This window comes from Eschscholzia californica, unplaced genomic scaffold (assembly GCF_041429995.1).
Source record: "Eschscholzia californica isolate CP2 unplaced genomic scaffold, dmEscCali1.0.p SCAF_6, whole genome shotgun sequence".
NCBI classification, from domain to species: Eukaryota; Viridiplantae; Streptophyta; class Magnoliopsida; order Ranunculales; family Papaveraceae; genus Eschscholzia; species Eschscholzia californica.
In genome coordinates, this window is record NW_028238483.1 from 24,813,038 (window position 1) to 24,826,881 (window position 13,844).

The 13,844-nt window shown below is 35.6% G+C and overlaps 1 protein-coding gene and 2 long non-coding RNA genes across 4 annotated transcripts; 2 read left to right on the forward strand and 1 right to left on the reverse strand.

Annotated features, from left to right (window-relative positions):
* Window positions 1–1,103: 1,103 nt before the first annotated feature.
* Window positions 1,104–3,143, forward strand: LOC147532808 (uncharacterized). 2 transcript variants are annotated; one of them, XR_015227748.1, is made up of 3 exons: window positions 1,110–1,224; window positions 1,373–2,414; window positions 2,748–3,143. It is a non-coding gene; the product is annotated as an uncharacterized LOC147532808 (long non-coding RNA). The 2 variants fall into 2 exon arrangements; XR_015227747.1 differs by having other exon boundaries at window positions 1,104–1,224; window positions 1,373–3,143.
* A 318-nt stretch (window positions 3,144–3,461) lies between these two features.
* On the reverse strand, window positions 3,462–4,445 carry LOC147532809 (uncharacterized). Its single transcript, XR_015227823.1, has 2 exons — window positions 4,327–4,445; window positions 3,462–3,933 (listed from the first exon to the last, which is right to left on the reverse strand). It is a non-coding gene; the product is annotated as an uncharacterized LOC147532809 (long non-coding RNA).
* Window positions 4,446–5,653: 1,208 nt separating this feature from the next.
* LOC147532810 (growth-regulating factor 6-like) lies at window positions 5,654–9,827 on the forward strand. Its single transcript, XM_086648116.1, has 5 exons — window positions 5,654–5,716; window positions 5,757–6,473; window positions 7,090–7,296; window positions 7,669–8,020; window positions 8,735–9,827. The coding sequence occupies exons 2-5, from the start codon at window positions 6,089–6,091 to the stop codon at window positions 9,576–9,578; spliced, it is 1,788 nt and encodes a 595-aa protein (XP_086504242.1). The 5' UTR covers window positions 5,654–5,716; window positions 5,757–6,088; the 3' UTR covers window positions 9,579–9,827.
* The last annotated feature ends 4,017 nt before the right edge of the window (window positions 9,828–13,844 follow it).

Below are 13,844 nucleotides of genomic sequence, written 5' to 3' on the forward strand. Positions count from 1 at the left end.
GTAATATAGATATTTGATTGTCACAACTATATAAAGGGATACTCACAGTTGGTTTTACAATATAGTTGTTTGTTAGTTGGGGATGATGAAGTCGAAAAGTGGTATATATCCTGGTTATCAACAATCAAATACTCCATAGAATCTTTCCCATCTTCTTGTTGTAGCATTAACGACGACTCGATGAGAGTGGGGGAAGGGTTGGAAGGGGGTTCTTGATAAACACTGTCGATTAAGTCAAACCACTGTTTAAGACAATGAAATAAGTAAAAAGGCTAGATTTTAGTCGATCATTTTATAGGAAAACCTGATATATATAAGATATATGTAGGTTTTGATGTCAGTAGTAGATGGCTAAATGAAAACTTATGGTGATAAGACACCGACTTGATGATAGCTAGCCACACAATGTCGCCATTAGTGGAGGAGATCACGTCACATGACCGTATCTTTATTAGTAAAGATATCTGTATGTCTTCCAGGCATAACAAAGCTCAAGATGTCGAGGTCACTTCTGCAGACCTCCTTATTCTGCCTCTCTGGTTAGATTCGTGCTTAGGGACAGTCTAACCCCGATCCACCTCAGATTTCCAAGTGCCCAAGAGAGTTGTGCCAACCACTCAACAGTCTCCAGTTAGAGTTAGGTTCAGGTGACAGAGCTTTCTCGGATCCATCCTTTTGCTACCTCATACCTCTACTGAGAACTTGCTCGTGTATGTGTGAGATGTAACCAGTGTCTCCTAGGTCAATCCATTGACCTATTGACAAGTCAAAAACTGACTAATAACTAATGGTAGAAGTAACACAAATATGTAAGACAAATAATAATTATGATTTTTTTTTTGGTAAATTAATTCACAAAATTATCAACACAAATTAAGCCAAAAAAACAAACAAAAATGATGCTATGCCCGGCGGTTTTCCCGGCCAAATCCCGGTCAGCCGAGTTGGCAGTCCAACCGGGCATAGCATCCTGAGTTGGCAGAGGGAAAGTGAGTAGTTTTACAAATTTTACAATATGGTCCCTCTAATTTTAAGACTTTTGAGTTGAGTCCATTTTCAACTCAAAACCTAAAACACGGGATTTCACTCTTCACTTTCCCTCTTCCAACTAAAAGCTAGGGCAAAACTTGATGATATTCTCTACAATCCATTTCAGCTAGGTTTTGCTTCAAAATCACTCGATAAACCGCTTCTTCACTCGATTCCAACTCCAGGCATCATCAGGTAAGTTCATCCACTCAAAATCGAGCAACATAACTAGTAAAACCTAGTAAAATTCTAGGGTTTTTATTAGGTATTAGTTCTCGGGTTTTAGGTCTTCTTTTAGTTTCATTTGCTTGATTCTAAAAGGGTTATGCTCGAATCTTGACAGAACTAGGGTTTTGGCGATTCCATCATAAGGGAATAAGAAGAACGAACTCGTCATCTCTGGTAAGCTTTCTCGCGGGTTTTCTCTGGTAAGCCTACGTAAACACACTCATTTTGATTTGTTATTACTAATTTAGGGTTTTCATTTTGCATTTCTGTACATAGTTGTCTCATGTTCATCTAATCAGATAGTGAAACAAAACTAGGGTTTTATTGGGTAGTAGTTTCAGGTTTTAGGACCAGTTCGTTCTTCTTTTTCTTAGTTTTAGGTTTCAATTGTCTGAATCAAATGGATCTAAAATCATCCCAAATCAGCCATTTAGACGAGTCAGATAAAAGCAAACATTATGAAATCTGATTATCTGACTCGAGTCAATAAAAACCTCACATCAGATTTCGGTCTGACTTAGCTAAAAAACACTACCATGAGTAACTTCCTGTTGTCGGTAACCGTCTCCACACTGTTAAGTTTAGTGGTTCATGTTGAGTTTTGCTTCGGAGATGGTTTGTATATACTGAAAATTCATCATGATATAATTTGGATCTAATAACTCCTACTTTTTCTTTTTTCTTGAGTTTAAATCGATTTTAACTTGGTTTCAACTGGATTTGCATCATCCAAAGCTTCATCAGGTGGTAAGGTTCAACATCCCATCCCCTTCTTCACTCGATTCCAGCCATCATTACTTCATCGGATAAGGTTAAAATCATCTTAAATTGATTATAGTTGGTGATTTTCATTTGCTATCTTAAATTGTTGCTCAACTTTGGCATATCCATACCATAGCTATCTTAAAGTTCAAAAGTCAGGTAATTGATACTCGTGATGGATCTTTCTGACTATTATACTCGTATTTGGAGTTTCATTTACTGTATTAGGAACCACTTGTTACCCAAGTTACAATATTTCATTCCCGAGTACAAGATAATTTTTTCTGTTTCTATCTCTCTCTCTCTACAAACCGAAGCTCAAATTTGGGACAAGCCGAATGTAGGTTTTGGCACCAAATCACCTCCTCACAGCAGTTGTACTTGTTGGTTTGAAGGTACTAAGTGTTTTCAGTTCTAATTTGTTTGATCTTCATTACATAAAGATAGTTTTGAATTACTTGGTTGCAATTAAGATGTAATGGGTTTTTTGTTTTCTGATTAAGTTGTTATATTTTGTGAGGTTTTGTTGCTGCTTAGGTTATGTGGTATGTCTTTCATTTGTGAGTTCGATTGTCCTGGTCTTTTTGTTACTGTTGTACGAATAATTAATCTAATTTGTTACTGTAACTGTACTAAAATTTTCATTTATGTTTATCGGTTATTTGGTTATCAGTTATGTATAATCCTTTTGTCTTACATTATCTTTTCAAATTTATTTCGTGTTTTAGATGGGAAGATGTTGGAGGAGAGATACACTCAGTGATATTTTCATGAGTTGAAGCACCAAACGGATTACATTTCAAGATTTCAAGTTAGCAAGTTATCTCCTACAACCATAGCTTTCGGCTGAGATAATGAAGTGAAGATCCTAAACCTGAATTTATGAGGCTTGTTCGAAGATGTAAAGAATCCTGAAGTGAAAATTCTGTCATTTTCTACCTCGAAACATAAGACGAGCACCTTTAGTCATGTTTAACGGTAGTAGTTTCCGCAATTTGTACCAAAAGCAATAGTATTTTGGTGAGTTCTGTTCTTGCAAATGGATATGTAATGTAAAGTCTTATAAATAACTTTTGATTGTTCAATGAAATTTTCTTCGGAAGTGAAGGTGAGAAATTCCTTAATGTTATGATCTGCACTATTTAGTTTACAATACTTCTCTAGAAATTCTATGGCAGCTCTAGGTTTTGAAGAGCTATACATATTTGGGAGGGCACCGAAACACTTGTTTGCAGCCAAAATACTGCAATGGGGCAGCACCAAAATGCTTCAATCTGTTACAATCTGCAAATACACATGAAGGGCTCCCATTGAAAAAAATAAAGATCTCAATTAAGTAGATCTGAATCTTCATTTTACTCCATGGATGTCACATGAAGAGATTAAAGAAGAATGTGACTTAACTATAAACACAAAACACCAGAAAAAATCAAAACAATTACTTGTAAAAGGAGAATTATCATTAGATACCATAAAAATGACCGATGGATTACAGTAAGAGATCAATCATACAACATTAACTACATCCATAATGAAATTAATGGAGAATGAAATTAATGGAGAAGAACAAATCATTGTTCAAAGTAGGAGAACTAATCAAATATTTTAAGTACACGAACATTAGGGACAGTGAGAAACTAAATCTTGCCGAGGTTCTTTTTAGTTGAACTTTGCACTTTTGATAAATCATACTTAAAGAGGTCGTCGATAACTCTAAACACGACAATCCCACTAGCACTGCTTTCCAACCTTCACTTCTCTCAAAGTACTTTAGATCTCCTTAGGCGGGTTCATGCCCTATCTGTTAGCTCGCTCCAATCGACCGCCAAGCGAATCTAGTCATTCCAATGCACGATTCATAAGTCACGTTCATGTCCAATTTCCTCAGCATTTCTTCTGTTTTACCGTTATCATCTAAAACAGAAAATCAAAAAAAAATGACAAATGAGTATAACCCAAATTTGAGTATTTGAATAAGAGACTATGAAAAAACATCACCACAGTTAATTGTAATTGCTAGTTGCCTAGTTCAATAATGATCTTAATCAGAACATCAAAACATTAAATCAATTTTCAGAACAGTTATAACATATAATTAAGGCAATTTCTCCCAAATTCATCAAATCAGACATAGAGAAATCAATTTAGGGCAAAATCATGCAAAGGTTACAAATTTCAAGAACATTTATAACATATAATTAGGGCAATTTCTCCCAAATTCATCAACTCAGACATATAGAAATCAATTTAGGGCAAAATCATACAAAATTCACAAAAATTAGAGCTGAAAAGGGTACAACAGAGTACCTTCACACCTTCACACCAACCTGCTGTTATTACTTTGTTTGATGCCACAAGCCCACAACCGAGCTTCAAATATATCCAACAAATAGCCTCGGTTTGTAGAGAGAGAGAGAGAGAGAGAGAGAAATCGAAATTTGTAGAGAGAGTTAGCAAAGAGAAAGAGGTAAGAAAGATAGAAATAGAAAGAAGAAGAGATTGGAATCTTACCTAGTCTGATGAAAGAGGGAAGAACGAAGAACCCTAGATTTTGCTCCGAAATCTTCGTTCTCGTCGAAATTTTTGCCCTAGTTTTGGTCGAATGCCTTCTGATTGAGTAAAGTGGAGGGTTTTGACTAAAAGGCCTTATCTTGAATGGACCCAAACTCGTGGGACCAAACCAGAAACTCATTTGGAATCACCAAAACGACCATTACACGTCAGATGCTATGCCCGGTTGGCTGATTTGGGATGATTTTAGATCCATTTGATTCAGACAATTGAAACCTAAAACTAAGAAAAAGAAGAACGAACTGGTCCTAAAACCTGAAACTACTACCCAATAAAACCCTAGTTTTGTTTCACTATCTGATTAGATGAACATGAGACAACTATGTACAGAAATGCAAAATGAAAACCCTAAATTAGTAATAACAAATCAAAATGAGTGTGTTTACGTAGGCTTACCAGAGAAAACCCGCGAGAAAGCTTACCAGAGATGACGAGTTCGTTCTTCTTATTCCCTTATGATGGAATCGCCAAAACCCTAGTTCTGTCAAGATTCGAGCATAACCCTTTTAGAATCAAGCAAATGAAACTAAAAGAAGACCTAAAACCCGAGAACTAATACCTAATAAAAACCCTAGAATTTTACTAGGTTTTACTAGTTATGTTGCTCGATTTTGAGTGGATGAACTTACCTGATGATGCCTGGAGTTGGAATCGAGTGAAGAAGCGGTTTATCGAGTGATTTTGAAGCAAAACCTAGCTGAAATGGATTGTAGAGAATATCATCAAGTTTTGCCCTAGCTTTTAGTTGGAAGAGGGAAAGTGAAGAGTGAAATCCCGTGTTTTAGGTTTTGAGTTGAAAATGGACTCAACTCAAAAGTCTTAAAATTAGAGGGACCATATTGTAAAATTTGTAAAACTACTCACTTTCCCTTTGCCAACTCAGGATGCTATGCCCGGTTGGACTGCCAACTCGGCTGACCGGGATTTGGCCGGGAAAACCGCCGGGCATAGCATCATTTTTGAAAAACAAAAATAAAAACAAATTAGCTTTATTTGTCTTAAGAAATTTATGTGCTTCACTACAAGATTTCCTTAAATACTATTATAATTTAAACCTCACTTCAAAGTCCAAAGGCCATTTTTGGGATTCAAATGTTTGATCCCTTCGTCTCAAAACACACTAAATGTAGGACACATTAACTTTTTTTTTTTTTTTTTTTGTTGAGGGATAGGACACATTAACTTAAGGGAGATAAAATAGAACTTCAAAAATTTTAGTGTAAAACAAATTCTTTGTTAGTATTTGTATTTAGTACTCCTTACCAACTCTCTCTTTCTCTCTCAATAAATTTTCTTCCTACAAACTAATATCTCTCCTCACAGCCCACAGGGGAACATAACAGTGGTTTTGGTTTCACATTCATCTTGAAACGCACTAGAGAGGGCTTCAAAAATGTTCTATCAAACTCATATATTCAGTAACCAATCTCCATTTCAAGAAGGACCCATGATTCAATCTCCCACTTTTGAAGTTTTATAGGTCGGTTGTATTTGAGAAATGGATTTTGGAGTTGTGGGTTTTGATGGGGTGATGGATTCTGAAAATGGGTTTCTTAGCTTGCTTCCTGATGTTCAAATCAGAGGAAAAGATGATGGATCTGGTTCTAATAAGCAACAGAGATCTGACCAAGATGAAGCTAATTGGAGAGGGGTTAAACTTGCTAGAGCTGATGATTTACTAACTCCAAATACAATGCATTTTGAACAAGGGAACTCTTCATTACAGAGATCTAAGTCAATGTTTCCTGATAATCAGCCAAAGCAACAGATGCTTAGCTTCTCTTCACCCAAATCTGATCCATTTTCACTTGTTGGTGATGGTGGTTTACTAGAAAGGAGCTTAAAAAACTCAACTTTCTCTTTCTCATATCCTAGAACTACAGGTATATAAAGTAAACACTGTTCCTTTGTGGAGTTCTGTCAAAGCTATTATTTGCATGAATGAAAATGATGGAAAAAGTTTGAGTTTTTTTTTGGGTAGTTTTTAATTTGAGTAATTAAATCTCTAGTATCTTTGGTATAGATCTTCATTTTTTGAAATGGGTTTGATTGATTATAGTGTTTTGAGGGTTGAATGACTAGTTATTAGGTTGAAGTCCTGGTACTATTAGAACTTGGAAGGTTAAAAAGGTATCATGAACAACTTGTAGCAAATCATGTTTTTTTTTTTTTTTTCTGTTGAGTCTTGTCAAGAAAAGTTATTTGTTTGTTTTTGGTCTCTTGTTTTTGGAGATGGGTTTTGGCATAAGCCATAAACCAGAGGTAAAAAGGAGAGAGACAATAAGAACAGAAGAAATTTAACTTATTTGATTGGTTAAACTTCTCAAACTTTCTTTCTTTCTTTCTGTTTTTCTTTTCTTTGTTCTTTTCTTCTTTGAAAGTGGAACTCCCATGGTTTTTTAGCTTCCTTCAAGAGTTGTAAACAAAATTTGTAGCTTGGTTTCATTTGGAAGATCCGCTTTCTCTCTTTGTTTATTTCATTTGTATTTCTCATTACAGGTATGAGTTCAAGCATGCATGGAGTTCTTTCAGGGGGAAAGGGGCCATTCACACCAAATCAATGGCTGGAGTTGGAACATCAAGCATTGATCTATAAATACATGGAGGCAAATTTAAGAGTACCTTCTAATCTGCTTATTCCCTTCACACAGAACCTGAATCCTAATGGGCTCTCTGGCTATGGTGGATCCTCAAGACTCAATGCTAGTAAGTTTAGTTGTTCTCTTCTTTCAAATAGGTGAAGTTAAATAAATAGTAGTTTCTACCCAAGACATAAAAGAACTCCACTTGAAGTTTTGGTCCAACTCTATTTTTTTTCTTGGACTCTTATTTTTGGATTAATGCATGTCCCTAAATCCTTGTCTTCCTTTAGTGCTCACTGTGGGTTTATGATTCTCACAACCCAGAGTACTAATTCTCTTTGCTAAATCATCAGTTTTGCCGTTTATTGGTTTACATTGTTTTATATAGCTCAAAAAGGTATGGATTAAAGGATTTTAGTATCTAAGTTGTAGTGGATTTGATCTAAAAAGCGTGTTTCATTTTTGTCTAATCTATTTATCCTTTTTATGCTTTTAGTGGGATGGGGTTCTTTCCCTCTAGGATTTGCTGGCAACGCCGATCCTGAGGTTGGGAGGTGTCGTCGGACAGACGGGAAGAAATGGCGGTGCTCAAGAGATGTGGTTCCAGATCACAAATACTGTGAGCGCCATATGAACAGGGGTCGCCATCGTTCAAGAAAGCCTGTGGAAGACCAGACTAGCCGTGCCGGTTCAGGACCCGCCACCACAAAATTGATGCCAATGGCCAATAACTCATCGATGATGGCCGGTGGCGGTGTGTCCAATGGACTCAACATTGCAAAGAACCAGGTCAACAGTTTGCAGCCAGGTGCTGCTCCTCTTCCTCTGAATCCCCAAATCAATAATAGGTAAAAATCTGTATCCCTCTTAAGCTTTTACTTTATTTATTTTACTCATTTAGATATTTCATATCATTTATTTGATCTTTAACAGTTCAGATTTTGATCTTATTTTTCTTTTATATGGAATTGACCCCACCATGTTTCTTTTCCACTTTGGTGAGTACGACTGTTCTTATAAATTAAGATTCCTCATTTAGGGGGCTTGGATTATTTGTTTGTTAGAATCCACTCTTTCAATCATAGAGAATAGAGGCCTGGATTTTAATAATCTACTACAGATAAATAGAAGTTATAATTTCATCTTGTCCACATAAAGTTTGTGATTCCTACAAGTTCGTATATAGAAAAGTTAATTTAGTTTAGGTTGACTTAAGGAATTTCTGTGTAGTCACTAAATTGTTCGAGACATAAACATAGCTCAGTTGTTAAACAACCACATTACTAAACCCTCAAACTTTTAGAAAACATTGGTGATTTTATATTTACACAGATACGGAAGGTTGACCGCTAATCGGTAATGTTAACCTCAGTGCAAAAGTAGGGCTTCTTATGTTTTATCGTTAGTCTATTGGACCTTAACTACTTTGGACTGTCTACTCTGATACTATGTTAAACAACCAGAATTCTAAATGTTCGAACTGGCAACCAAATTTATGCAGTCTGTAAATCTCTTGCACTTTAATTTTCTACTGAAGTTTGATAGTTAATTATCTTCTGCAGGAACATGCTGAAGAAAGATAACATGGGTAGTCAAATTCATGAGTCAAAGGGCCTCTCAATGTTATCACGCAACGTAAACCTGAGGCCCAGAGATGCTCCAGTCGCCATTCCCAAACATCACAACCCATTCGAAGAATCTGGAAGACCCGAATTTGGGCTCGTCTCATCTGATTCCCTACTGAATCCTTCAGAAAGTAATTCCTACATAAATTGCCACAATTTTGGTTCTGCATCTGACCTTAATGGGCCAGAACCCCAAGACCAACTCCCATATCGCCATTTCATGGATGATTGGCCCAAAAACCAATCTGACCAATCAGCATTTAGCTGGCCTGATGTAAATGAAATCCAATCAGATTCAACAAAACTCTCAATTTCAATACCTGTTGCTTCAGATTTCTCTACAGAATCTTCCTCACCTACACATGAAAAACTTGGTCTTTCACCTCTGCGACTAGCTCGTGAATTTGATCCAATTCATATGGGATTAGGGGTAGGTAACTTTCTAAATGAACCAACTAACAGGGAGACAAGCTGGAATCCAATCTCTTGGGGAGCTTCCATGGGTGGACCCCTTGGAGAGGTTTTGAACAACAGAAATACCATCACAGGAGAGGGCAAAAACCCGGACTTGAATTTGATGACTGTAGGTTGGGATACCAGTCCAGGGAATGGATCATCCCCAACTGGAGTTCTTCAAGAAACCACCTTCGGGTCACTATCAAACAGCAGCACAGGTAGCAGTCCAAGAGCTGAAACTAATCAGACACGTGATAAAGTTACCATGTGTGATGATCTCCTTGGATCGACGCTCTTCAACTCATCGTCCATCCGTACCATCTAGGCTTGCAGGTTAAGAAACGAAAACAATATATATATGTTGAAAAACTCAAAGCAATTTACTTGTGGGAGTAAGGTTTTAGCTTGTTGACTTTTTTTTTTTTTTGATGATAAGCTTGTTGACTTCATAAAGGTTTTTCCTTCTTTTCTAACTCTGTTGTTTGTTTGGTAAGCCTGATGTCTGGCTGTTGAAGTACTTGTTATTTCTCGTTTGGCACTTAAATTGGGTTTAAGTATCAACTACTTCAAGAAATTTGCTTGTGCTTTGTGTCTGTTTGCACTTAGGTGGTGTTTATTTTTCGTCACTTTTAAGTGAATGATGTTGGGACTAAACATTCGGTTGGTCTTCCCTTCTGTAAGGGTGGCGGGCCTGGGCTCCACTTGAAAAACCCACAGAACACGAAGGCTATCTCGGAAGCCCGTCAAAGAAGCTGGCCTACAATGAATATTATTCAGGCTCACACATTATACGCATATGTGTGGAACTTGTGTGTGAAGGGTGATCTTTTCGTTACCCTAGATCAAACGGTTGAAAATTCAACCGTCCTTTAAATCCGACCATTACGTCTAGGGTGAAGTTGCTTTTGAATATGTATTTTTAAATATGTATTTTTAGCTCTATTTCATTTTTATACTTTCATTCATAAGTGATAATAATCACGAAGTTACATAATAGAATCTTTATTTCTCTCCACAATTTCATGAGAGTTAAAGAAGATAAGTTCATAGAACTTTCAAATGAAAAGTGCCTCATAAAGGGACAAAAATTGAAATGACACAGACACAAAGAAAAAGACCTTAAAGGTCGACAAAAAAGATCCAGAAGATTGAGAATGAAATGACCATAAAGGTCGACAATAAAGAAATTGTTAAACTAATAATACAAATAATATTGAAACTAGAAAGAACTTTGTCTTCTTGATTGAAGATAAATCCGTCTTTCTATTCTTTTCATCTTCATTGAAAAATCAAATCGAACTTGTTGTATGATTTCCCTCTATCTTTCCTTTCTGTGAGACATCTTCGATTTGGTGAAATTGAAGAACCCCATGAAGAACGAAGAATCATCTTCATACCATATACCTCTTTTCTCCTGGAAAAAGATGAAGAAAAAACAAAAGAAAAACTTTATTAATACTAAAAAAAAGAACTCTCCTTCAATAGTGAAGGAGATTCTGGCCCTACCGCCGGAAAACGATGATACCCTGTGAAACTCTCTTAAAATCAATGACTTATTACTTGGATTTCACTTGAAGAAGCGATTATGAGAGAGAGGAAAGAGGGGAAACAATTACATGAAAGTGGGATTCCTCTTTCTTGTCTGATTGTAATATTTTGATACTTTTCATTTTTAGCTCTATTTCTATATCTCTTTTTCTTATCCTTTGTTCAAATTTTGTGTATCTCTCTATTTCTTTTTTACCTCGAAAGTGGAAGACTAAACCTCTTACCACTCTAACTAAGGGGTCTTGACGTATCTATCTATTTCTTACTCTCTGTTTCTATCTCTATATTTTAAATTTTTGTTTCTAACTCTTTTGTAATTTTTTATTTGAAACGCTCTATTTCTATTTCTCTGTATCTATCTCTTTGTTTTTAACTCCCCATCTCTAAGTCTCCATTTCGGATTTTTTATTTCTAAATCTCTCTTTTTGACTCCGTATTTCTAAATATATGTTTCTAGTTCTTTTTTATGAATATTTTAAAGTATGGTCAGGTTATATGGTGATCTAATACCGTTTACTATTAACTAAGGTTCCAAATGTCATGGAGAAAATGTGTAGATATTATTAGGTGATCTCTAATTTGATGAAGGACCAAATTAGAAATAGAGGAAATGGTTAAACTATTTACAGGAGTCATGGTCCCCACTTGGGCTTATTCTCAATCTCTCTCATTTATTGGTTCGAGTATGACATCCCTTCATCACAAGAGAGATTACAACCAAATGGAAGATCATCTGATCTCAACCAAGTCATTTACATAAGAGTTATGGATCAAAAGGTACGCTTCCGCTTTCATTTTCTATAATTTCTTTGAACCGAATGTAGTTTATATGTATATGCTTATTATTTGGTTTAATCGTAACCTAATCTTGTTTCTAGTACGATTATGATCAAACCAAATAATAAACATAAACATATAGACATAAACTCCATTCGATTCAAAGAGGTCATAGAAAATGAAAGCGGAACAGTACCTTTTGATCCATAATCCTTATGTAAATGACTTGATTGGGATTTATGATCTTCCATTTAATCTCTCTTGTGATGAAGGGATGTCATAATCAAACAAAAAATGAGAGAGATTGAGAAGAAGTCCAAATGGAGACCATGACCTATATAAATAGTTGAACTATTTCTCTATTTCTATTTTGACCCCTCATCAAATTAGAAATTACCTAACATTCTCTACACATCTACGACATGGTAGTTTGATACCTTAGGTTAATAGTAAACCGTATTAGATCATCATATAACTTGACTATACTTTAAGATAGCTAGCTATACACACACCTTTATGTATGTGAGTCCACTTATATACTATGTTGGATTTTCCAACATGTATTACGTGTTGTTTTCTCTTGTGTCTTCATTTTTTAACATTGCCCTTTGTTGGTTATCTCCAAATTTGGTTATCTGTTTATACCTATTCCCCTGTATGCTGGGTTGATAATTCTTTTACTAGTCATTGGCTATGCTTTGAAATTTGAATATTACTTCAATTAATTCGTCAACTTAAAGCTCTTGTTTCATATTCCCTTCCTCTTCTCAATTTCTTTAAGAAATTACAATTATGGTGTGTTTGGATGGCGGAATCATGAATCCGCGGATTCATGAGTCCTTGGGATTCATGATTCCACGGATTCATGAATCCTAGGAATATTTTTTGGCTTGTTTGGCAACTAAGAATCCTATGATTTATTATTATTTGAATATTTTTAAAAGTCTTTAGAAAAAATATGATTTTTGAAAAAAATAATGATTTTGAAAATAAATAATGATTTTGTAGAAGGAAATATTTTTTTGTTGATTTTAAGTTTGAAATTTAGGTTCATTAATCCAAAATCCTAGCAAATCCTAGGGGGTAAGGTGGAATTTTGGTCCAATACAATTTTTGGAATTAGGAATCCTTAGGATTCAAGAGTCCTAGGATTCTTGGTAGCCAAACAGACCAAGGATTCATGATTCCTACCAAATCCCACTTTTGATAGGAATCCTACTTAGGAATCCTGCAACCAAACACACCATTACTTCATTATCACACGCTTTCCATGACGTAAACCATCTCCTCAATATATCTTTCTTTTTTCCTTCCATATCTCACCTTTCCCTCTTTCTCTCTATCTCTCTCTCTTTAAGGGTTGTTTAAAAGCAAACCCTTTCTATTCTTTTCTAACAAACAACTTCTCTAAGCAGTTACAAAGTATGAATTTCATGAACCCTTATCTCTTAATACTCTTATAAAAGCCTTTCCTTACTAAATTTTCCACCACCTCTCTCTAGTACAATTATGAGCAAGAATAATAAAGTCCATTCAAAAGGGAATGTGCCCTTTTCATGTGAAAACCAACCTGGGGTTTCAAAGGTATCATACAAAGAGTGCCATGATCTTGATGATTATGATGATGATGCTTATGAAGATGAAGTAAGATTTGAACAACATCATGGGTTTAAGCTCCCACTTCCACCTTGTCCATCAGATAGTCCTAAACTTATAGGGCATGTTGACCTACAAAATATTCCTCTTCCTCCTTGCCCTTTTCAACCTCTCACTACAAGGAATAATAAAATTTCAAATTCAAGAAGGAGAGTTTTACTACTTGGAAGAGTTCATAATCAAGAAGATCCCTTTTTGGCAGCTTACAAAGAGTGCACAAAATCATCCAAAGGTCTTAGTAAAAAAATTAGTTTGTCAAAAGAAAACAGCAAAGGAGGTAATGGTCACCCTCAATCTAGAGAAGGAAAAGGTCTACTTCAAAAGAATTTTATGTCATTTTCTTGTAAGAACTTAATTGGGGTGAGAGAAGATTGTTTGGTCAAGTCTCACCAGGTTTCACCTCCTGGGAAGAAATAGATATATGATTGAGATACGTCTAATTTATATGAAGTATATTCTATACTATAAAGATATAGACCGACCTACTTAACTCATATTTACCACATGATAACAAAACGAGACGAAAAAAAAAAATGGGGAAATGACAGTATTGCTCTCAAACCTATCTCTTCCCTCTCGTCATATCATCCAAACGATCAAGTGGGGTTTG

Excerpts from the sequence above, each read along its gene's own strand:
- LOC147532810 (XM_086648116.1), top strand. The coding sequence starts at position 6,089 with ATGGATTTTGGAGTTGTGGGTTTTGATGGGGTGATGGATTCTGAAAAT. Across the intron at positions 6,474-7,089 it reads CTCATATCCTAGAACTACAG|GTATGAGTTCAAGCATGCAT; the intron begins GTATATAAAGTA and ends TTCTCATTACAG. Across the intron at positions 7,297-7,668 it reads ATCCTCAAGACTCAATGCTA|TGGGATGGGGTTCTTTCCCT; the intron begins GTAAGTTTAGTT and ends TTATGCTTTTAG.